The sequence below is a fragment of the Copidosoma floridanum genome, unplaced genomic scaffold (assembly GCF_036245765.1).
Source record: "Copidosoma floridanum isolate Cflo_tuat_1 unplaced genomic scaffold, Cflo_Japanese_pri ptg000014l, whole genome shotgun sequence".
NCBI classification, from domain to species: domain Eukaryota; kingdom Metazoa; phylum Arthropoda; class Insecta; order Hymenoptera; family Encyrtidae; genus Copidosoma; species Copidosoma floridanum.
In genome coordinates this window covers 8278719-8297059 of record NW_028321891.1, presented here as the reverse complement: position 1 = coordinate 8297059, position 18341 = coordinate 8278719, and the positions used below count along the sequence as shown (strand labels likewise).

The window sequence follows — 18341 nt, the reverse complement described above, 5'->3', positions numbered from 1 at the left end:
CTGCAGCGCTCTGCGGCACTTGTGGGCACTACGAAAGTAGGAGAGGGAGAGAGAAAGAAAAAAAAAAAAACACGCGGTGTCCGGAGAGCTTTTAGCTTTTCCGAGGAGGGAAATACGTCGTGTGTGTGCAACGGACGTTTTCCCAATCGGGAAATTCCCGATGCAATTACTTGGAGGGTTTATTTTTGTGTTGGTAGGGTGACGGGTGGTGATTGGTGATGGGACGTGGGACTTTTGGTACAAGGGTGCGTGCCCTACGGGAAAGTGAAAAATTGAAAATCGTTATTTTAGCGAAGGGGGATAACTGGATGTTTGTTGTAATTTTAGGGAGCGAGCAATCGATTCGATTTTTTTTATGTTTCTACCTAGTACATATATACTTTGACAACTTATTTACGCTGTTTTTTATACGGCAAAACTTTAGTTGGAATAATATCTTTTTGTACAGTTTAAAGTATATTTTTATGTGCACGTATTACGATAAGTATGTGATCATGAAATACTGAATGTACATGCATGTACGTAAAAATAATTAGGTACTTTGATGTTTATTGTATACATTTGTATAATTATTATAGATATTTTGTCATTTTTTGTTTTCTACTCTGGTCACAATTAAAAGAGTTATAAAAACCGAGTTATACATGTAAATATAATTACTGCTGTTCTTGTTTATATATATTATGATTTCATGAGAATCTTATTTGTTGAGGGTTTTTAGTATAATATGATTACTATGTATTAAGTCACGCAACATTAAAGTAAAAAGACAATAAAAGAAAAAAAGTAACGTATAAAACCGTTTTACTATCTTTGCACTTGTAGACGAAAAAGTTCAATGAAAAAGAATAGAGATGAAGACAAAAAACCTTTTATTCTGATAATCGTATTGTGCGAAAGAGACATTTGTAGTTAGTATTACAATATGGCGTTGACACTGATATTTTTGTAATTATTATTTTTGCCAGAATCTTTTCCGTTCGATTTTTTCATCTGCTGTTGGACAAAATCAGCGTACCTAAATTTTTTTCCATATTTAACGGAAATAAATGTATTAAAATTTTTGTGAAAACGCGATAACACCAGAGCACGTACATGCATTCCTTAGCGCATGTACCTCTTTGATTTCATTTTATTTTAGCCTCCTCTTTAATGTTATTGCGAGAAATCGAATATAGTATACAAAATTTTGCAATAATTACTGGCCTATGATAGCTACGTAATTCAAGTAAATGGCTTGACGCGAGAATATGGGTATAATTTCATACAAGTAAATTATATTTAGTACGAGAGTGCACTTTATAAGCCCGTACCATATATGTAAAACTATATGGGATATTTTTTGGCTCACACGTACGCGAGAGGATATCTATTTTCGATGGTAATTTCATTAGGGACGAAAAAATTTTAATTTCATTAAGATTTATTAGGAGTAATTACATTAGCGTATCTAATTCAGAAACTCATTCGAGTACTTTGAATATTTATTCCTGTAACGAAACGGATTTTCCAGTTTATTCGGGCATCATTTACATGTGTGAGGACACCATAAGTTTTATATTTATTCATTTATTTATGTAAGAAAAATAACTTGGAAATATCTCTATAGACGGAAAAGTGGCATTTTTTTAAATATAAATGCATTGTTAAATGACATTCACGAGCTTATGTTTCTTATGGTGCTGAGGCGTGTATTTAAATGTTTAAACAAGTAAATAAGTGTCAAACACTATGATTTCTAATAATATAGCAAGTATTCGATAGGCAAAATCAAATCAAATCAAACGGTTGACAAATCTGCACACCAATATTTATATTATCAAAATCAACTATCAAGTACCATGAAAATTTATTTACCTGCAAGTGCATTCCCAGCCGGAAAACATCACGCTCAAAAAATCTTGTGGCTCCGTCGAAATATCACCAATTAGTGGTGACAAGAAATCGCAATTGACGTATTTTTTTCCTCGCAGGAAGAAAGCGCCTTGAGTATTTTTTCTTTTTGCTAATGAAAAACGATTAGTAAACAAACGGCTATTAAGTTAGCCGCGCTTATCTTTTGTTTCGCGTTCAATTCATGGACGAACGCCAAAATGGGCATAGCAAAAGTGAACCGAAAAATTTTTTTTTTATCTTGTACGGAAAATTAAAAGTAAAAAAATTAATCAATACTGATTTTTACGGGCAACCTAAAAGCTAGGGCGGAAATTCTTGAGAATAAAGCGTTGAAACGTGACTAATTATTTTTCATCCATGCAATATTGTCCGCTTAAAAAATAACGCTGGTGTTGAATAAGGTTGTAGAGTACCTGGGGGAATGGTAAAAGAGTTTTGAAAGAAAATATAAATAGTGTACGAGTATAGTAAAATTTACGAGCCGATCAGCTTATCAATACAGTACTTTATTTAGAGTACCTAGGGCCAATACATACATAAAGAATCATGCTATACCTTATAAAAATATAAAAGTAGAAAAGGGTGAGTTTGGAGACAATTTTTTACACAAGCTACAGCAATCTGAATTTCTGATTCTCTAGCTAAAACACCTGCGTGTACGAGTACATTTTTTATTAAAATAGCTCGATTGTTCGATCCGCTTCTTAATTAGCAATTTTTTTTTTATGTACTAATAAATGTATTTAAATCAGCTCATAACAAAAAGGCAGACTATGGGTTAACAAAGCTTAAATTTAAATCTCCGACTTCTAAATTCGTTGTTACTTTTTTCTAAATTCAATGGAATTCATATCACTGATATGTTAGATTCAATGAATTTTGTAATTTTTATTTAAGTTCGTTTTCTCAAATACTGATTTATCAACCTACTGTAAGTAAATATACTAAAAATCATATAGAACGACACAACTTAAAAATACATGTACAAGTGGAATAAATATTATAAATAGTCCTATCAAAACATAAAAATTACGGAAATAAATAGTAAAAAAAAAAAAAAAAGTTAATTCAGCTGTCGTTCATTGTTTGAAAAAATTCGTTGCTAAAAAAACGAAAAATTAATGATTTGTGTACAATGCTACAACAGACGCTCGATCAAAGCGGACGCGCAATTATTGACAAACGTCACAATAATTACCGCACCACACATTTGATCGTTGCTCTTCGAGAAAAGAAAATAAATTCTGATTAAACTATTTTGCCGCAACCTTGGAGAAAAAAAAATGCAAAGATCAGAACTCTCGTTTATCTTAAGGCGCAGAACCCATTCACCTTGGAAAGGCGGAAAAACCGATGGCGCCTGCCAGCGTTGGTGCTCGTACAATTTCCGATTTCGGGTGATTCTCTGAAGGCGTTGGTAGGCGTGCTGGCAACCCCAAAACGGTCGTTTTCCTTGCCCCAAGCGTTTCTCGGTGACTCGATTCCGAACGGACTGTAAAGCTTTGTCGGCGTGCGGCCCAAGAGATTGCGCGAGCGCGATTGTGGCGTTTGCGATTTGCACGCGCTACTTGTGGGCGACTGCTGTTCCTCGAGCCGCTGGCGTCGGCGAGTCGAACTTTTGAATTTCTATAATTAGGACAAAACGTGTAGTACTTACTACTATTGCTGCTCAATTTAATGCGAATACGTATGAATATGGTTACAGGATATGAGGGTAACTAGACGTAAGTATATGTGGTTTAAAGGAAGGGACAAGTGCATCATAAAATTTAATTACATAATTCTGCCATGGTATTTCTTACGGTAATGGTAATAAAAAAAATTATCAATTATTTTAAACATGAGTAATTGATTAAATAATTAATGAAAAATAGTAAATCAAAAGTACAAACTTGTGATATAGAACCCAGAGTTGTCCTGACAGACGAGATAGTCTTGGATATTTTATCTGCTCCACTTCTAAAAGCCTTTTTCGAATCCGTGGAAACCTGACCAAGACTGAGATTGTGCCACAGCTTGTCAGAAGTGTCCTTGTCTGATCTATCTTTTAAGCCATCAACTTTCTCTTTGTCAAATTTGTCTTGCAGCCTTCTCCTGAAATTCTTTTGAATTTTACTCTCATCTGGAGTACTCCGTGCATTGACTGCATCACGATGGAAGATGAAAGACACACTTCTTGAATCTGGTGGCATGTTGTCTATCTTGTTTCTAAAACTGAAACAAAATGAACAAAATTCAAAAATTCACGACGCACATCAGCCACATCGTTAAATAAGTTAAATTATTCTGTCACACTGTGTCTTCTATGATTATATTCTATATTTATCTCAGACACAAAGCAGCAGTTTGTATTTGAGATGAGAATGAGAGGAATTCGGTGTGCTATTTGTTTTCAGAGAGTAAATAGATATGTTCCAAGTCGAGCAAATACAAGAAAATATTACACACTAGTTTATTTAAACGTACACTTGCAAAAATTAATAGCCCCACATATTTTATCTCATTTCCAGCTGTTAAGGGGGGCGGGGGTGAAGACCTAAATCACAATGGCCATACACTACTCTTATACACTCATAACATTTTTCTCAATGTAAGAATTGTTTATTTATTTATTTATACGCTTGAATTATTTATCAACGACAAGATAGCAATTATCCCCGTATCATTAATAAGGTAAGACGAACGTTTTGAACTAAAACACAACAGCAAGCATTAAATACGACTCAACCAGATGCAGCCACACTAATGAACGAAACATGTCTAATTAATCTCGCAGCGCCTTAAAGTTACAAAAGATCCAGGAAGAGGCGACAGGGCCGCACATAAGTAAAGCGCCCAATTAACCCTAATTTCAGGGCAAACGCTAAGCAGGCACTTAAATAATCACAAAACGAACCAATATATAAGTACCCGGCGCCTTCAGCTTATCTACACCTTTGAAGTTCCGGCAGCTACTAATTTATAATTTATAATTTCGACGAACTACACGAATATAATGTTGTATACTAGAACAATGTTAAAGAGAGGACACAGTGCATGCATGGCAGCATCCGCAACAGGATGTGTTCCCACTCGGAGTCAATGAGGACACCGAGTAGAGAGAGATGTATAAGTACTATATACTTCCAGTAAATCAACTGTAATCAAGTTAAAGTACCTACTTGTACTCATGAATGAGAGCCACGCAATTTAATGTAGTAAATAAGAATGTATGACAATTATTATAGGCCATACTAAAGCTTGAAGACTATTTTAATTGATACACTGTAAATATATAATTTTAATATACTGTGAAGGGTAATTAATTTAAGTGAAAATTATGCATGCAAATTCGAGAAGTCAATCTTATAAAAAACCTGCACAAGGATATACATTGAAATTATGATAGAAGTGATAATGCAAAGTATAAATAATATAACAACCAAGCCGGTAAACTTACGTTAGCGTTTGTTTATCTCTTCGATGAACAAAAATGCAGTGAGATTTTCGGAGCAACAGCCTATGCAGTGCCGTCTGCCATAACTGCCAAATTTATATATATGTTTACATATATATAGTCTAACCCATATATAACCGTCCGCACTCCCCGTCCCCCGACCCAGCATCAGTTCAAAAGTATGTCTATAACGTGATCTTTGAGCGTCGTTTAAAAATACTGGTTGTCCGATACGTGTATTGGACTCAGATCTGATAGGTCTGTTAAGTCTGTTAAAAAAAACCCCAAGCAGTTCAAGCACCTCCGTATATAACCAACCACCCTCCGGCGAACTCTGAACCAAGAATTCTTCTTCTTCAGTTGATACAGTTGACTAGGACTCATAAACTTACTCATCACTATACTACTGCAGTATTATTATAGCATATTACAAATTTTCCCATTACAAGGGGTGTGGTATTCTATAACTTTTTTTCACGATGTCTGCCTATGTTGCCAGCAAACTAGTTCCGGAATACCCCTCCAGCTCTCTCTTTGTCTGGTAGAAGCCATAGTAGAGTTGCGTTCCAGGCCTACTTACTCCCTTATACAATTAATTTCGCCATCGCATTAAATGAATAAATTATCAATATCCGTGCTACCAAAGTGGGTGGTTTAGAGGAACCGTTTGAATCCCGCGCGGTTTTAGACAGTGCAGCCGCAGCGTGCATTTTTCAGGCATTTTCAAGGGGGGACTACAAATACTCTGGCAAACTGATGCGGCAGCCCTGCCCGCAGCACTCTTCTGCGCACTTAACACTTAACACACACCCCCCCGTAAGGGGTATAGTATACTTTAGGGGTGTACTTATACGGCTTACGGTCAAATTTTTTTGGGTAGGTACGTTCATGGTACGTGTTTTTTTTCGGTCGTTTAGTTGGTCCAATTTTTTAAGTATATATATATATATATATATATATATATATATCTGTATATACATGGTATAGTGCCAAAAGTGTGTCATCTTTTATATGGAATTCATGAGTACACCCTCATCACGCTACCCGACCGCAAGTGACTAACTGACTACCCATAATAATCTGATCTCTCTGTAATAATGTAACCCTAATACCATTGCACATATTATACATGTGCCAGTTATTTATATGTTTTAATGAGTAGCAAGACTAACATGGAACTTGAGCTCGTCTGGGCTGGAGTTATTAGAGCACCAGCCAAAGAAAGAAGGATCATCTGGAGCGCAAGGGACTACGATAGGCTTCCTCGTTAAATGCTGGACTACAGGTGGTCAATTGTCTCGTGATGCCCCTACGACAGGGTCTTATAAGTAAAGACGACTCAAATGACGTCTCCAAAGACGTAGCTGTCGATGTCTCTGGTAAGTTGTTATTTTTACAAAGTGTTGTTTGACAATGTTTATACATAGAACTAGATTTGTTACTATACCATATGGATGGCACCCTCAAAACAGGGAGTTCAAATATATTTCGATGATAATGAAAATAATTTTTTTTTTTTCCTTTTTGAGCCCTTCTGTTTTGGCGTCACCATCCAGATGGTAGCATGTATTAGGGCTAATTCATATTGTCAAAGAATAGTTAGTGAAAATAACAATCAACCAAAGACATCAACAGCTACGTCGTTAACTACGGCTTTGGTGACGTTATCATGAGACATATTTGGAGATGTCATTTACGTCTTTTAATCCGTCTTCATTTTGGTTTTTCACTGCTGCTCATAATCAATAAATATTCTGTTGAACAGTGTAAAAATGATATACAGAGCAAGCCAATTCCGTGCATCTGCTTAGATGACGTAATTAAAGGAGCCGCTGCTTTAGCTGCAGCTGCACTTTGTATATGTAAACAATGAGCAGCAACACAGCCCACACAGTGGCAGCAGCAGCTGAAAAGATGTTGAAGCTGCCTGGTTGGCTCTGGCCAAACTCTAACGTGCTCTCACCTTTGTACAAAGGGATCTGGGAGGCAGTACAAGAGAAGCACCCTAGCAGGCCGAATGTCGAGGTACTCGTTGACACTAACAAAATATTTCCGCTACTACTGACAAGCCAACTGCCCACCGAAGTTCTCGGCTACATCTGGAGCCTGGCAAATCAGAAGTACGCGGGCCAGCTGACGGAGCAAGAGCTCTACATCGTCCTTGCTCTCGTCGCGCTTGCCCAGGCCTCCTACCCATTCAACAGTCTTGAGGTCCTCACGTACATTCGCACGCCGCCAACCCCAAACCTCAACCTGGCTCTCCTTGGCAATGATGAAATTAAGACCGAACTCAACAACAGCCTTACCTTATTGCCTGTCGAGTCATCGAAAGCTAGCTGTAATTCTTCATCTATAGTGAGCAGGAAACACACACATCTGGGTAAACCCACAACCACCACTACCACAAAGCTGGATGGTTTGCAGTCCCGAAATCATAGCCACTTATCTGACTTGAAAGAAATAAAATCTTTGTCCAACGACATCGCCGACATTACCCAGTCAACTGCAGCAGCAGCTTCCTGCATGGAGTCCAGTTGGCATAATGTGAATGCTCAGTTAACAGACATCAAGAGTCAAGTGATTTCGTCTTACACTGTAGATAATGATGAATATTCAGACTTTCAAAGTGCCCCGGTACAAAGTAATGTGCCTATGATTCCAAACTTGTGGGATTCAAGGCAAGGCTCTGCTATTGGTAGTCGTCTGGCTAATCATAATCTTGGTATTAAGAAGTCCTACGATAAAATGAAGAAAACCTCTGCTAATAAAAACAACAGCAGTACAACTGGTGAAATTCGTGGCTTATTAACTTCTGTTAATCCTGTGATGATGCATAACAGAGAGAACCAGTTCAATGAACAATTGTCAGAGCTGTTCCCAAAGTGCTTGCAGAAGAGTCAGTCCAACACAATCATTTTAAAGGATACCATCATAAGGCATAGCAATAGTGTTGAAGTAATCAAACCTATTACAAAAGATTTGCACAACTCTGAAAAGACAGTTTTTAACAAAGTTGGTCTTACTATGCCAGGATTAGCTCATGCAAAAACTGTTGAATCTGCTAAAAATTCAAAAGATATACAGCAAGACTTGATGAACCTGCAACCTACAGAGGATAAATACAGTGCATTGAGAGCCTTAGATGATAAGCCATCTGTCATAAATCCTTTAGAACCTACAGAATCATCAAGTACATTCCCAGTTCTGGATGATTTTGGAGAATTTATATCTGCAGAGCAATTTATTTCTGCAAGCCCAAATCATGGTCAAATCTCAGTAGATTTATTAAGTGAATTCGATTTTAATACAAATAGTACAATAGGAACTAATAGAAAGTCTAGTCCTTCCTTGGTTCAAGAAATTTCAGATGCCTTTGATGCTCTTGTGTGTGAAGATGTGCCTGTGGATCAACAAACGATAGAAAAAAGCACTAATAATTTTAACAGAGGTAAAATAAATAAAAATACCTTGGGTTTGATTATAAACGAAAATTTTTGATTAATTAGGATTCAAAAATTTAATTTACTAAAACAGATAAAAAAAAATTTTCGTGTTTTTTTTTTTTTTTTTTTTTTTTGTATAGACAATGTTCAACCAACAAATATTGTTTCAGTAGATAGTGGAGAATGTAATCCTCTTGCATCTGAAATTTTAACTCGATCAGGATCTGTTTTAAGCTTGAATCTGAAGTCATTTACACCTTCTGTGCAAGAAGATGAACAACACATTGAAAATATGCATCAAGTAGGATATTTACAACTTTCCCTTACATAAAGTTGAATAATCATATGAAAAATTGCCTTTTCTTATTTTTTAGATAATTTATTGGGAATGGAAGCAGTACATGGAAAGTTGTCTTTTATTATTGCAAGTTACTACTAATGTGTTTAATAACATTACTTCTGAGATTATTTTAAAGGAAGTATTGTCATCAGCGCAAGGCTACAATTTTCTCTGCAGTAAGCTATAGTATAAAAAAAAATCATGAACTTAAATATTCAACTACTCAATGCAAATGCGAATAAAATACTGTATTTGTAGATTTAGCAGAGGTGGCAGCTGTTTGCAGAAGAGTTAACTTTTCTCACAAAGAAATAGATATTAACATAATGGGTTTTGATGATTTGTTGATGGATATTGATAGAATATGGTCTGAAATGGAACCATTTTATACCGACATTCCGGTAGGTAGATCAAAAATATTTATTAAAACGTATGAAAAATAATTTTAGAAGTTTACAAAAAAAAATATAATCCAATCCTGCATGTTTTTTCATATAGATTATTACTGAGTTACCATCATGGCCTCTTTGTCCAAAAGATGGTATTACTTGTGCACTGTGTTTGACTTTAATATCTAATGAACAAATCATATGGAACAATAACAGTTATCATGCGAGTTGTGCTAATTTGTGGTTACACACTGTTAACAATAATTTGCCTGTTCTTCGGTGTCCCATACCTTATATGTCATCTGCAACGTCTCAAAGTACTAATCACTGAAATCGTTGAATTTATAAATGTACGATTCACAAATTGATTATTAGTGACTATGGACAAGTATACCTTGTACACGAATTCGTACACAATTGTACATTATGAAATAAAAACAACAAAATAAAGAATCTGACTAAATTAAAAAATGTTTAGTTATTTATTACAAAGTAATAGATATTTAGTAAAGGAAAAATCAACTTTTTTTTTACCAAATACTGGCGATTATTCGGCAAAAAAAATGTATCGACACTCGGGTTCCGAGCCGAACATTAACTATCGTAAAAAAATGTTTGGCGTGGTGACAGCCAATATGTTTTTTTTTGTAAGGGGGTCCATGCGCTCAATAGTCGATTTTTGGGTAGATGATAAATCCAAACTTTGCCGCGAATGCCACTTCCCCCTTTTACCTTTTTTAGCCATCAGATAGCGGCAGGTTTAAATTTTGTACAATATTACAATATACCAACATGTCCAACATACCCAGTAGGCCAGTAAACACCTTTTTTCAAGAAACCTTGATAATATATAACTGGGTGTATATAATTTCCTTTTGCTCTTTTAGTAGGTACCTATATATTATGTACTGGGGCTTATTGAGGTCCATGAATGTACATACACATTGTTTTATTCAATACATTTTTACTTTATTAAATGGACAAAGGTGTCTCTTGTAATTCGTTGACAATCGATTGTCAATAAAAATTTTTTTTAAACGATTGCTCTGACTAAAAAAAAAGTAACATTCTTTGGTATACATACATTTAAACCAAAAAACTATTACTTTTTATCAACTAGGGCTGAAACTTTATCTTACAGTGTCTGCTTGTTGATAAAAAAAGAATTATTACAGTTGCTCCTTGCTAATAAGCATGACGTAAATTTGTCGTTGGCTATTTTATTTTATCGTTAAGTAATGTAAGTATTCATATTTTGATGTGAATAGTACTATGTAATATATCTGTAATATAAAAAAAAGTTCATTAATTTATTAAATTATTCTTAATCTTAATCTTGATTTTAATTTAGTTTGAAGGCCTTGTATTTTTTACATTTGCCAGTATACTACAATACTACTATTAATTAAATAATTTAATGGTATTAAATTATTTATGTTTATTTTACAAACAGCGCCATCTAGCGTGGCTGATTCCAAACTAAAAAGTGCCTTTGCCTTTAAACTCTCAGTAATTTAATAAAATTAATTCTCCGCCAAAAAGCGCTATGCGTATGGATATTAAACAAAAAGTTAACATCGTTTGTGCTGTTTGCGGCAAGCTTACAATCTATCTTTTACCTAAAAATTGACCTTCTATATATTTATACTTTTGATAATTTTAGATTTTCACAAACTTCGATATTTTTTACTGTTTTCGCTCCCATGCCATCTGATATTTCGGAGTTCGGAGTTTGTTGACATGCGGAACCCACCGACAGTTAGTACAGGTTGACGCTAGCGCCACCCGACCATGCGGCGTTACCACGACCTACGTAACTTAACTGCTGGCAGCATTTGCGGAATACACCCATAGTCTAGTGTCTAGTGCTTTGCCGACAGTCTCAATACTCTCAACAGTCACTGAGAGCCTAATTTGGCTATCCTAACCTGTAGTAAACATTTGATTTAATTAATTGCAAAAATGGTATTAATTTGTTTTTTGTAAACATATTCTTAATACCTTAAGCAGTGCATAACGATGTGGCTACGTACCTAAGTTTTTCACAAGTTTTCCCACTTAATGATTGGGAAGTTCCTTTAATCGCAAATTTTATAAGAACTCTGGACTTCATAATTGACAAAAATTTTGTATACCTATCAGTCTCCATGGAATGATTGATTGTTATACAGGTAATTTGATCACCGATTGTTTTTCTAGTTACCTGTAATGAGGAAATACATTTCCATTGCTTGTTTAAAGACTTTTTTTGATAAAGAAGCATCCATAAAGTACTTGTTTATTATTTTTTTAGAGAAATAAATTTTGTCAGAATGAGTTCCAACAAGAGAGTATCTTACTTTTATAATCCAGATGTGGGCAATTTCCACTATGGCCCTGGACACCCTATGAAGCCTCACAGACTTTCAGTCATTCACAGTCTCGTGCTTGAATACGATCTACACAAAAAAATGCAGATTTACAGACCTTACAGGGCCAGCACGCACGATATGTGTCGTTTTCATTCCGAGGACTATGTAGACTTTTTGCAAAGGGTCACGCCGCAAAATCTACAAAATTATACAAAATTTCTCTCCAATTTCAACGTGGGTGATGACTGTCCAGTTTTTGAAGGTCTTTTCGACTTTTGCTCCATGTACACAGGAGCATCCTTAGAAGGTGCAATAATTTTTCTTGTACAGCTATAGTTTTACACGGTTCTTGGTCTGATCTCTGATACTTTGATTGAAAAAACATTCAGAGATAGCAACAATATCTTTATTCGAACAATTAATGATTGAAATCTCTTTTTTTTCTTACTCTGCAGGTGCCACCAAATTGAACACAAAGAGTTGTGATATAGCCATTAATTGGAGCGGAGGACTGCATCACGCAAAAAAATTTGAGGCTTCGGGTTTTTGTTACATCAATGACATAGTGATTGCCATTCTCGAGCTACTGAAGTACCATGCTCGTGTCCTTTACATCGATATCGACGTACACCACGGGGACGGCGTCCAAGAGGCTTTTTACCTTACGGATCGGGTGATGACTGTGTCTTTCCACAAATACGGCAACTATTTTTTTCCAGGCACTGGCGATATGTATGAGATCGGAGCCGAGAGTGGACGCTACTACTCGGTGAACGTACCTCTAAAAGAAGGCATCGATGATGCCTCCTACATCCAAGTATTTAAGCCCGTGATTAACCATGTCATAGAGTTCTTTCGACCCACAGCTATAGTGCTACAGTGCGGTGCAGATTCCTTAGCCAACGACCGGCTGGGCTGCTTCAGCCTCAGCACCAAAGGTCATGGCGAGTGTGTGCGTTTCGTTCGGGATCTCAACGTGCCGTTACTGACCGTTGGAGGTGGCGGCTACACACTACGTAACGTTGCGCGATGTTGGACATACGAGACCTCGTTGCTCGTGGATGAACAAATCAGTAATGAACTTCCCCTTACCGAGTACATCGAGTACTTTGGACCAGACTTTGTGCTACACCCGGAAGTCGTTACGAGACAGGACAATGCCAACAGCAAGCAGTATCTTGAGGCTATAACGCGACATGTCTATGATAATCTAAAGATGCTGCAACACTCGCCCAGCGTTCAGATGCAGGATGTGCCCTGTGATTTGCTGCTACCTGTAGATGAGAGACAACCAGAGCCTGATCCTGATTCTAGGACAAACACGCAGGACCTCGATAAAATTGTCGAACCAGCAAACGAATATTACTCGGGAGAAAAGGATCAGGACAAAATGGATACCGCGGACTCGTGATTTCGTGGAATTTGGTAACAAAAAACGAAAAACATCCGTCTCAAAGTTTTATTTAATTTTTACTCAGTACTTCAGGAATTATTAAATTAATTGCAAAAGAAAGTTATTTTATCATTCATACTTTAATTTTAATCAGTTTAAAAAATTCGTATCATGTGAACTAGTAAGCACATTTTATTTACACAAGACGTACTTTAAATTATAATTCTGAAAAGACAAGTAAGTTTGTTTTAAAATTAAACCAAACTTATGAACTTTCTTTGTGAGTTATGTAAATAAAAAAAAAATTACTTATTTTGTGGTATTTTTATAAGTTACTGTAAAAAGATATTTGCTTAACTAAGTGACGCTAATGGTAAGAATAAAAAAATCATGCAATGATGTAACAAGTAATTGATTTTTGAAACTTACATGAGAGAAATTTATATGTATAAGAAGGAACTGTATATAGAAAGGAAAGGACTCTATATTAATGAAATGGTAAACAAAAAATAAAGATTTATACACAATTAATTGTATTACAAGTTTCAATTCATTTTTTTAAAGTCACAATTCCTACATATAGATCTCAGTAGAATATTCATACGAAAATACAAGATATATATGAAAAGCGCATCTCTTAGCGTTACTCTCTCGCCTTCTTATAAATGTCAACATGATCAATATATAGAAGAAAAGTACTTTCATAATGTCGTAAATAGTAAAAAATTCTAGTAACGACCTTTGATTTCAAAAATCTTTCTCAGGTTATACAAAATTTTACCGCATCTGTATTTCGTTTGCATAAAATAGTGTGAACAGTCGCGTGTATAAAAAAAACAGCACCTTATGATTTACAAAAGGAAAAACAAGGCATTGATCTCGTCAGTATTGATTAAAAACTTTATTTTAACTACGATGAATTTTCGCGAGTTGGAAACAAATAATTTTTTATTGTAATGGCTTGGTATTGAAAAATTGACAATCTTGAGTTAAGTGCTTAATCAAGTTCAATACGTACTAATGGTATATGCAATGATTATGTATAGCGAATTGCTTAGAATATATGCATTTTTTATGGTTTTCACGATTTAGATCGTAACATTGATTAAACTGATATTATAAAGTTAATATTAATATGATAACAATCAATTATTCAATTTTACGTGTTTGTTAAGGTACATATTTGTGTTTTTTTTTAAACCTACTTAATTTTTACATGAAAATAAAAGGTTCAATGTACGATTATTGAAATAACCTTATTAACTTTTCAAAACAAATAAAAAACATGATTGGCATTTCATTAGTTATAGTGTCTGCTAATGCTTTCATATACTTTCGATAATTTAATATTACTCTACTGAACTGCATTGTATTTAATATTCCAAAGTAGAAAATGTTGGTTTTATCACTATAAAATTTTTAGACTCTTTACAAAACATTAACTGTAACAATTAGATAAATATTTTTTTTTTATTTTGAAACCAAGCACTCTCCTCAAAATTGTCGCAAACTCAAGTTTCGCGTTATAATGAATAAGCAGATAATTAATCAATTACTATGTAGACTCAAACTAAAAAAAACTCACGCTTCGTTAATTTTCGAATAGCATGAAGTATTATTTCAAATTCCTATACGCCACCAGGGCGAAGAAGCCGGCAACAAGGGCAAGGGGAGTGAGAGATGCTACGAACGCACGCACAAGTGAGTGAAAAATAATTAATCAATGCAAATAATATTAATCGCGTGTGTATCTCTGCTGTTGAGACTATCAATGCTATATCACAGAGAACTTAAGCCGTTGCTTGCTTACATTTTTTTTCTTCATTTTTATTTCCTTACTGCACGATCAATAAGAATAAATTAGGATTCCTTACAAGTTAAATGCGTCTCTTCACGCGTGCACATTCTTTCTCATGTTCACACGATCTAATTGTTCTCTCCTGTACAAATATAATAGCGTTTAGGTATATAATATATGTAACTTGAAGCGAAAAAAGAAATAACACTTAACAAAAATACACGTAAAAAAAATACTTACAATATGCTGAGAGAAACATGCATCACAACTCACGATTCACCATCACATTGATTCACTTGCTAGCGTTTTACATCGAAATAATCGGCATTTCATAAAAAAGAGCGTTTTTATGTATGATGACTCGCAATCTATCATCTAAATACATTTTAATTGCCTTACAATATAATTAACCGGTCACACATTATGTGGTTATTGGTTTTTTGTTTTTCTGTTTACTTTTTTTAATTTTCACAACATTTATATATATAAAAACATATACTGTATGAAATAATTTTCAGTCTCATAATGTTAATAAGGAATTATTCGTGTGTCAATCGTATCCTTAATTAACATTCCCACTTGATTTTCTCAGTTTTCTTCAAAGCGTTGAATAAAAGAGTTTTGCGCAGTGCAAAATATTATAAAAAATAATGGGCTCGTGAGGACGTTTTCACGCAGTTACTTTCTTTATTGGACGTGATTGTAAATTTATACGTTTATTTTGAGCCCTGCGTCTCTACTATTGTCTTTTATTCTCTGCTCAAAATATTACTGCTTTCTTTTTATTTTTTTTTTATCGAGAACTCTCGAGGAAGCTGCTCTACGTTTCTTACAAAAGCAAGAAATTACCTTTTTCCTGGTATTAAAGTTGACTAGACGACGTTGCTTATTTCCTCGTTGTCAAGTTTTTTAGTTAATGATAATAAAAGAAAGAGACCAAGGTAAAAAAAACGATCTGAAAAAGATGAGCCCCGCGAGCTAAAAATCAACTGTCAACCTGAATTTTCAATTTCAATTTCATGAAAATCAGGTTTCAAAATGCTTGTAGATGCTCGTCACGTAGGTCATTACTTGCTGCCAGTCGGGTCGTTCGAGTTGACACATATCGCCAATGTTCTAAAATGGTAAGTTGTAAAAAGTGACATTTGAAATAAATATCAAATGATATATATTAGTAAAAATCAAACTTACCAAAGTAGTAGGTATACCGACACTTTCAGCTGCGGCAAATGCCAACGAGAAGTTTCTCTTCTTTTCATTTGGCGTGAGCGAATCGTAGGGTATCTTATCGGGCAGGTAAGTGTGCATGATGGCGCAAAGGGCCAGGCCATCATTCCACGAGCTGCTGAAATTCGTGATATCGATGTTCCGGTAGCCGACGGTCTTGTTCTGGCACCATTTGAGAAAAGCGTTGCGTCGCGAACCGCCATTTTTCACCAGCCCACAAAGTGGATCCTTACGGTCGGCTGATAAATCTGTTACGCTGTTACGCCGCACAAAGTCGATCGTCTTCGAGTTGAGCGTCGTTGTATCGAGCAGCTGACTCGAACTGATAACGTTTGAAGAGGTATTTTTCGTTTCTAAAAAAAGAAAAAGCATTATCGATACGTCATCAAACTAAAATTACAATAAGTGTATTATTGTGAATTTAAGTTTTTTTTATTTACCAGAAAACGTTTTTTTCGCATTAGTCGATTGAGTTTTATTATTATTGTTCGTCGTATTTGTCGTGCAAATGAGATTTATCTGCTGATCTCGTAGAGGAGCTTTTAGTGTTATGACGTCATTGGTGCCAATAGAGTTAAGAGACGAGGTTGAACTACTACGACTTCCAGGACCTGAAAAATGAAAAATCAATTTTTGTTTGCTGCAACTAAGATAAATAATTACAATTTTTAATATAATGTCGAATAAAGACGCTAACCAGCTTTAGCTTGTTTTGTTGCGTTTTCGATACTTTCGATGAGACACTTTACGGAGAGTCTGGAATCCTGACGGGTGATGTTGGCCTTGCGTCGAGCTGCCATTTCGTTTTGAACACTCGTAATGACAGATTGCTGTGTTTCTGTAGGCGTGGTTGCTATTCTCGTCGTTGGAGGTGCAGTTTTTTGTGTCGCTGAAAAGGTGAGAGATTACTGTTATCATTGCATTTCATGATTGATTATTTATCAAGCGTAAAAGCAAGGAATAGGCATTAATAAACACAAAATCTTTTGTTATACACTTCAATCGTTTGGCTTCTAAAAAAATTTCAATATTTTAATTAACAAATAATATCATAGGCACAACCATTCAAAACATTTTTAAAATGCATCGAAGCTAAAAAGCAAAACCAAATATTTACATTCTACTGAGGAAAAAACATCTAAAATCTTATATTTGTACAAGCACACATTTATATTTTCATCAAATAAAGCACCCAAGAGATTTTTTTCATATAATTTGTCCGTATCTGTAAAAAAATCATTTGTACAGCAAAAAGCAAATCGGAAATTGCAAAATCCATGTAAACATATAGATTTCCCTTTATTTTTTTTTAAACGCAGGATTTGAAGCTTTGCAGGTCAAATATCAGCAAGCTAAATTGGTAACAAGGGGTCCACTCAATAATTCCGAACACTTGGATAGCAGATAAAAAGTCCTGCACACACATAAAAATGACAAAGGTACTTTTTGGATATTTTTATTCACTGGTGGCATCAAAAAGTACCGAGACAGAAGATAAAAACACAGAAGAGGACGGAGAGATCGGATCCAGGAGCAGCAGCAGCAGTAGTAGCAGCAACACACAAGTCACATATGTTATGTTCAATAAAATCCCCAAATTTTGTTGAATTCCACTCTGGCAGCTTTTTTGCCGTTGTCATTATTAAGTGCGACTTACAACCGATCAAGCGTCGTGGCAAAGGCTTAGGAATGTTGTTTGAGGCTATGACGACATCCTCGAAATTTCCAGCGTAGCGTTTTCGCGCTACCAACGGATTGTTTTGTCTGGATTGAGAGTTTTCATCTTTCATTCTGAGAGTCGGTAGATCCTCAAACTTCTGACGCATGGCTGAGACTAGTTTCGTCACTGTCAAGGGAAATCTCGAAACTGCCAGTGGTGTGACATCCGATTTCCGTGACATTAAGTCCCTACTATTTTTTTAAATGCTGAGTTTTGTATTTCATTGAGAATTTTTTTTTCTTTTTTTTTTCTTTTTTTTTTTTTTTTCATATACACAAAAAAAACCAAAATTTTTGCCACACAATCAATTCCAAAATACAGAAATATCCGCACAAAATCCAAAAAAGC

The 18341-nt window shown here is 35.2% G+C and overlaps 4 protein-coding genes across 15 annotated transcripts in view; 2 read left to right on the top strand and 2 right to left on the bottom strand.

Annotated features, from left to right (window-relative positions):
* Window positions 1-2954: 2954 nt before the first annotated feature.
* LOC106636059 (uncharacterized) lies at window positions 2955-5407 on the bottom strand. Of its 3 annotated transcripts, none has more exons than XM_089591994.1 (3): window positions 4793-4925; window positions 3789-4110; window positions 2955-3522 (listed from the first exon to the last, which is right to left on the bottom strand). In XM_089591994.1, the coding sequence occupies exons 2-3, from the start codon at window positions 4086-4088 to the stop codon at window positions 3202-3204; spliced, it is 621 nt and encodes a 206-aa protein (XP_089448120.1). In that variant the 5' UTR covers window positions 4089-4110; window positions 4793-4925; the 3' UTR covers window positions 2955-3201. The 3 variants fall into 3 exon arrangements, with proteins under 3 accessions (XP_089448120.1, XP_089448121.1, XP_014203783.2); XM_089591995.1 differs by having other exon boundaries at window positions 4807-4925; XM_014348297.2 differs by lacking the exon at window positions 4793-4925 and adding an exon at window positions 5336-5407 and having other exon boundaries at window positions 2956-3522.
* A 775-nt stretch (window positions 5408-6182) lies between these two features.
* LOC106637339 (uncharacterized) lies at window positions 6183-9967 on the top strand. Of its 6 annotated transcripts, none has more exons than XM_089592068.1 (7): window positions 6183-6208; window positions 6495-6711; window positions 6862-8780; window positions 8916-9076; window positions 9150-9291; window positions 9374-9516; window positions 9614-9967. In XM_089592068.1, exons 3-7 carry the CDS (start codon window positions 7202-7204, stop codon window positions 9833-9835), a joined length of 2247 nt encoding a protein of 748 aa, XP_089448194.1. In that variant the 5' UTR covers window positions 6183-6208; window positions 6495-6711; window positions 6862-7201; the 3' UTR covers window positions 9836-9967. The 6 variants fall into 6 exon arrangements, with proteins under 6 accessions (XP_089448194.1, XP_089448193.1, XP_014205575.2 ...); XM_089592067.1 differs by lacking the exon at window positions 6183-6208 and adding an exon at window positions 6288-6423; XM_014350089.2 differs by lacking the exon at window positions 6183-6208 and having other exon boundaries at window positions 6288-6617; window positions 7098-8780.
* A 1400-nt stretch (window positions 9968-11367) lies between these two features.
* On the top strand, window positions 11368-13775 carry HDAC3 (histone deacetylase 3). Its single transcript, XM_089592154.1, has 3 exons — window positions 11368-11675; window positions 11798-12162; window positions 12311-13775. The coding sequence occupies exons 2-3, from the start codon at window positions 11817-11819 to the stop codon at window positions 13264-13266; spliced, it is 1302 nt and encodes a 433-aa protein (XP_089448280.1). The 5' UTR covers window positions 11368-11675; window positions 11798-11816; the 3' UTR covers window positions 13267-13775.
* Window positions 13776-13779: 4 nt separating this feature from the next.
* The window catches only part of LOC106639155 (uncharacterized), a 30504-nt gene continuing 25942 nt past the window's right edge, over window positions 13780-18341 (bottom strand). For 4 of the 5 annotated variants that reach the window (XM_014352621.2, XM_089592152.1, XM_014352630.2 and 1 more), the window contains 5 exons: window positions 17931-18184; window positions 16971-17162; window positions 16714-16884; window positions 16238-16626; window positions 13780-16162 (listed from right to left, as the gene is read on the bottom strand). In XM_014352621.2, the coding sequence (XP_014208107.2) occupies window positions 16073-16162; window positions 16238-16626; window positions 16714-16884; window positions 16971-17162; window positions 17931-18184 (1096 nt within the window). In that variant the 3' untranslated portion in view covers window positions 13780-16072. The remainder of the gene's footprint in view (window positions 16163-16237; window positions 16627-16713; window positions 16885-16970; window positions 17163-17930; window positions 18185-18341) is intronic. The other variant, XR_016293050.1, reaches the window with a different exon arrangement.

Excerpts from the sequence above, each read along its gene's own strand:
- LOC106637339 (XM_089592068.1), top strand. The coding sequence starts at position 7,202 with ATGAGCAGCAACACAGCCCACACAGTGGCAGCAGCAGCTGAAAAGATG. Across the intron at positions 9,077-9,149 it reads ACATTGAAAATATGCATCAA|ATAATTTATTGGGAATGGAA; the intron begins GTAGGATATTTA and ends CTTATTTTTTAG. Across the intron at positions 9,517-9,613 it reads CATTTTATACCGACATTCCG|ATTATTACTGAGTTACCATC; the intron begins GTAGGTAGATCA and ends TTTTTCATATAG.
- HDAC3 (XM_089592154.1), top strand. The coding sequence starts at position 11,817 with ATGAGTTCCAACAAGAGAGTATCTTACTTTTATAATCCAGATGTGGGC. Across the intron at positions 12,163-12,310 it reads CACAGGAGCATCCTTAGAAG|GTGCCACCAAATTGAACACA; the intron begins GTGCAATAATTT and ends CTTACTCTGCAG.
- LOC106636059 (XM_014348297.2), bottom strand. The coding sequence starts at position 4,088 with ATGCCACCAGATTCAAGAAGTGTGTCTTTCATCTTCCATCGTGATGCA. Across the intron at positions 3,523-3,788 it reads CTCTGGGTTCTATATCACAA|AAATTCAAAAGTTCGACTCG; the intron begins GTTTGTACTTTT and ends TCCTAATTATAG.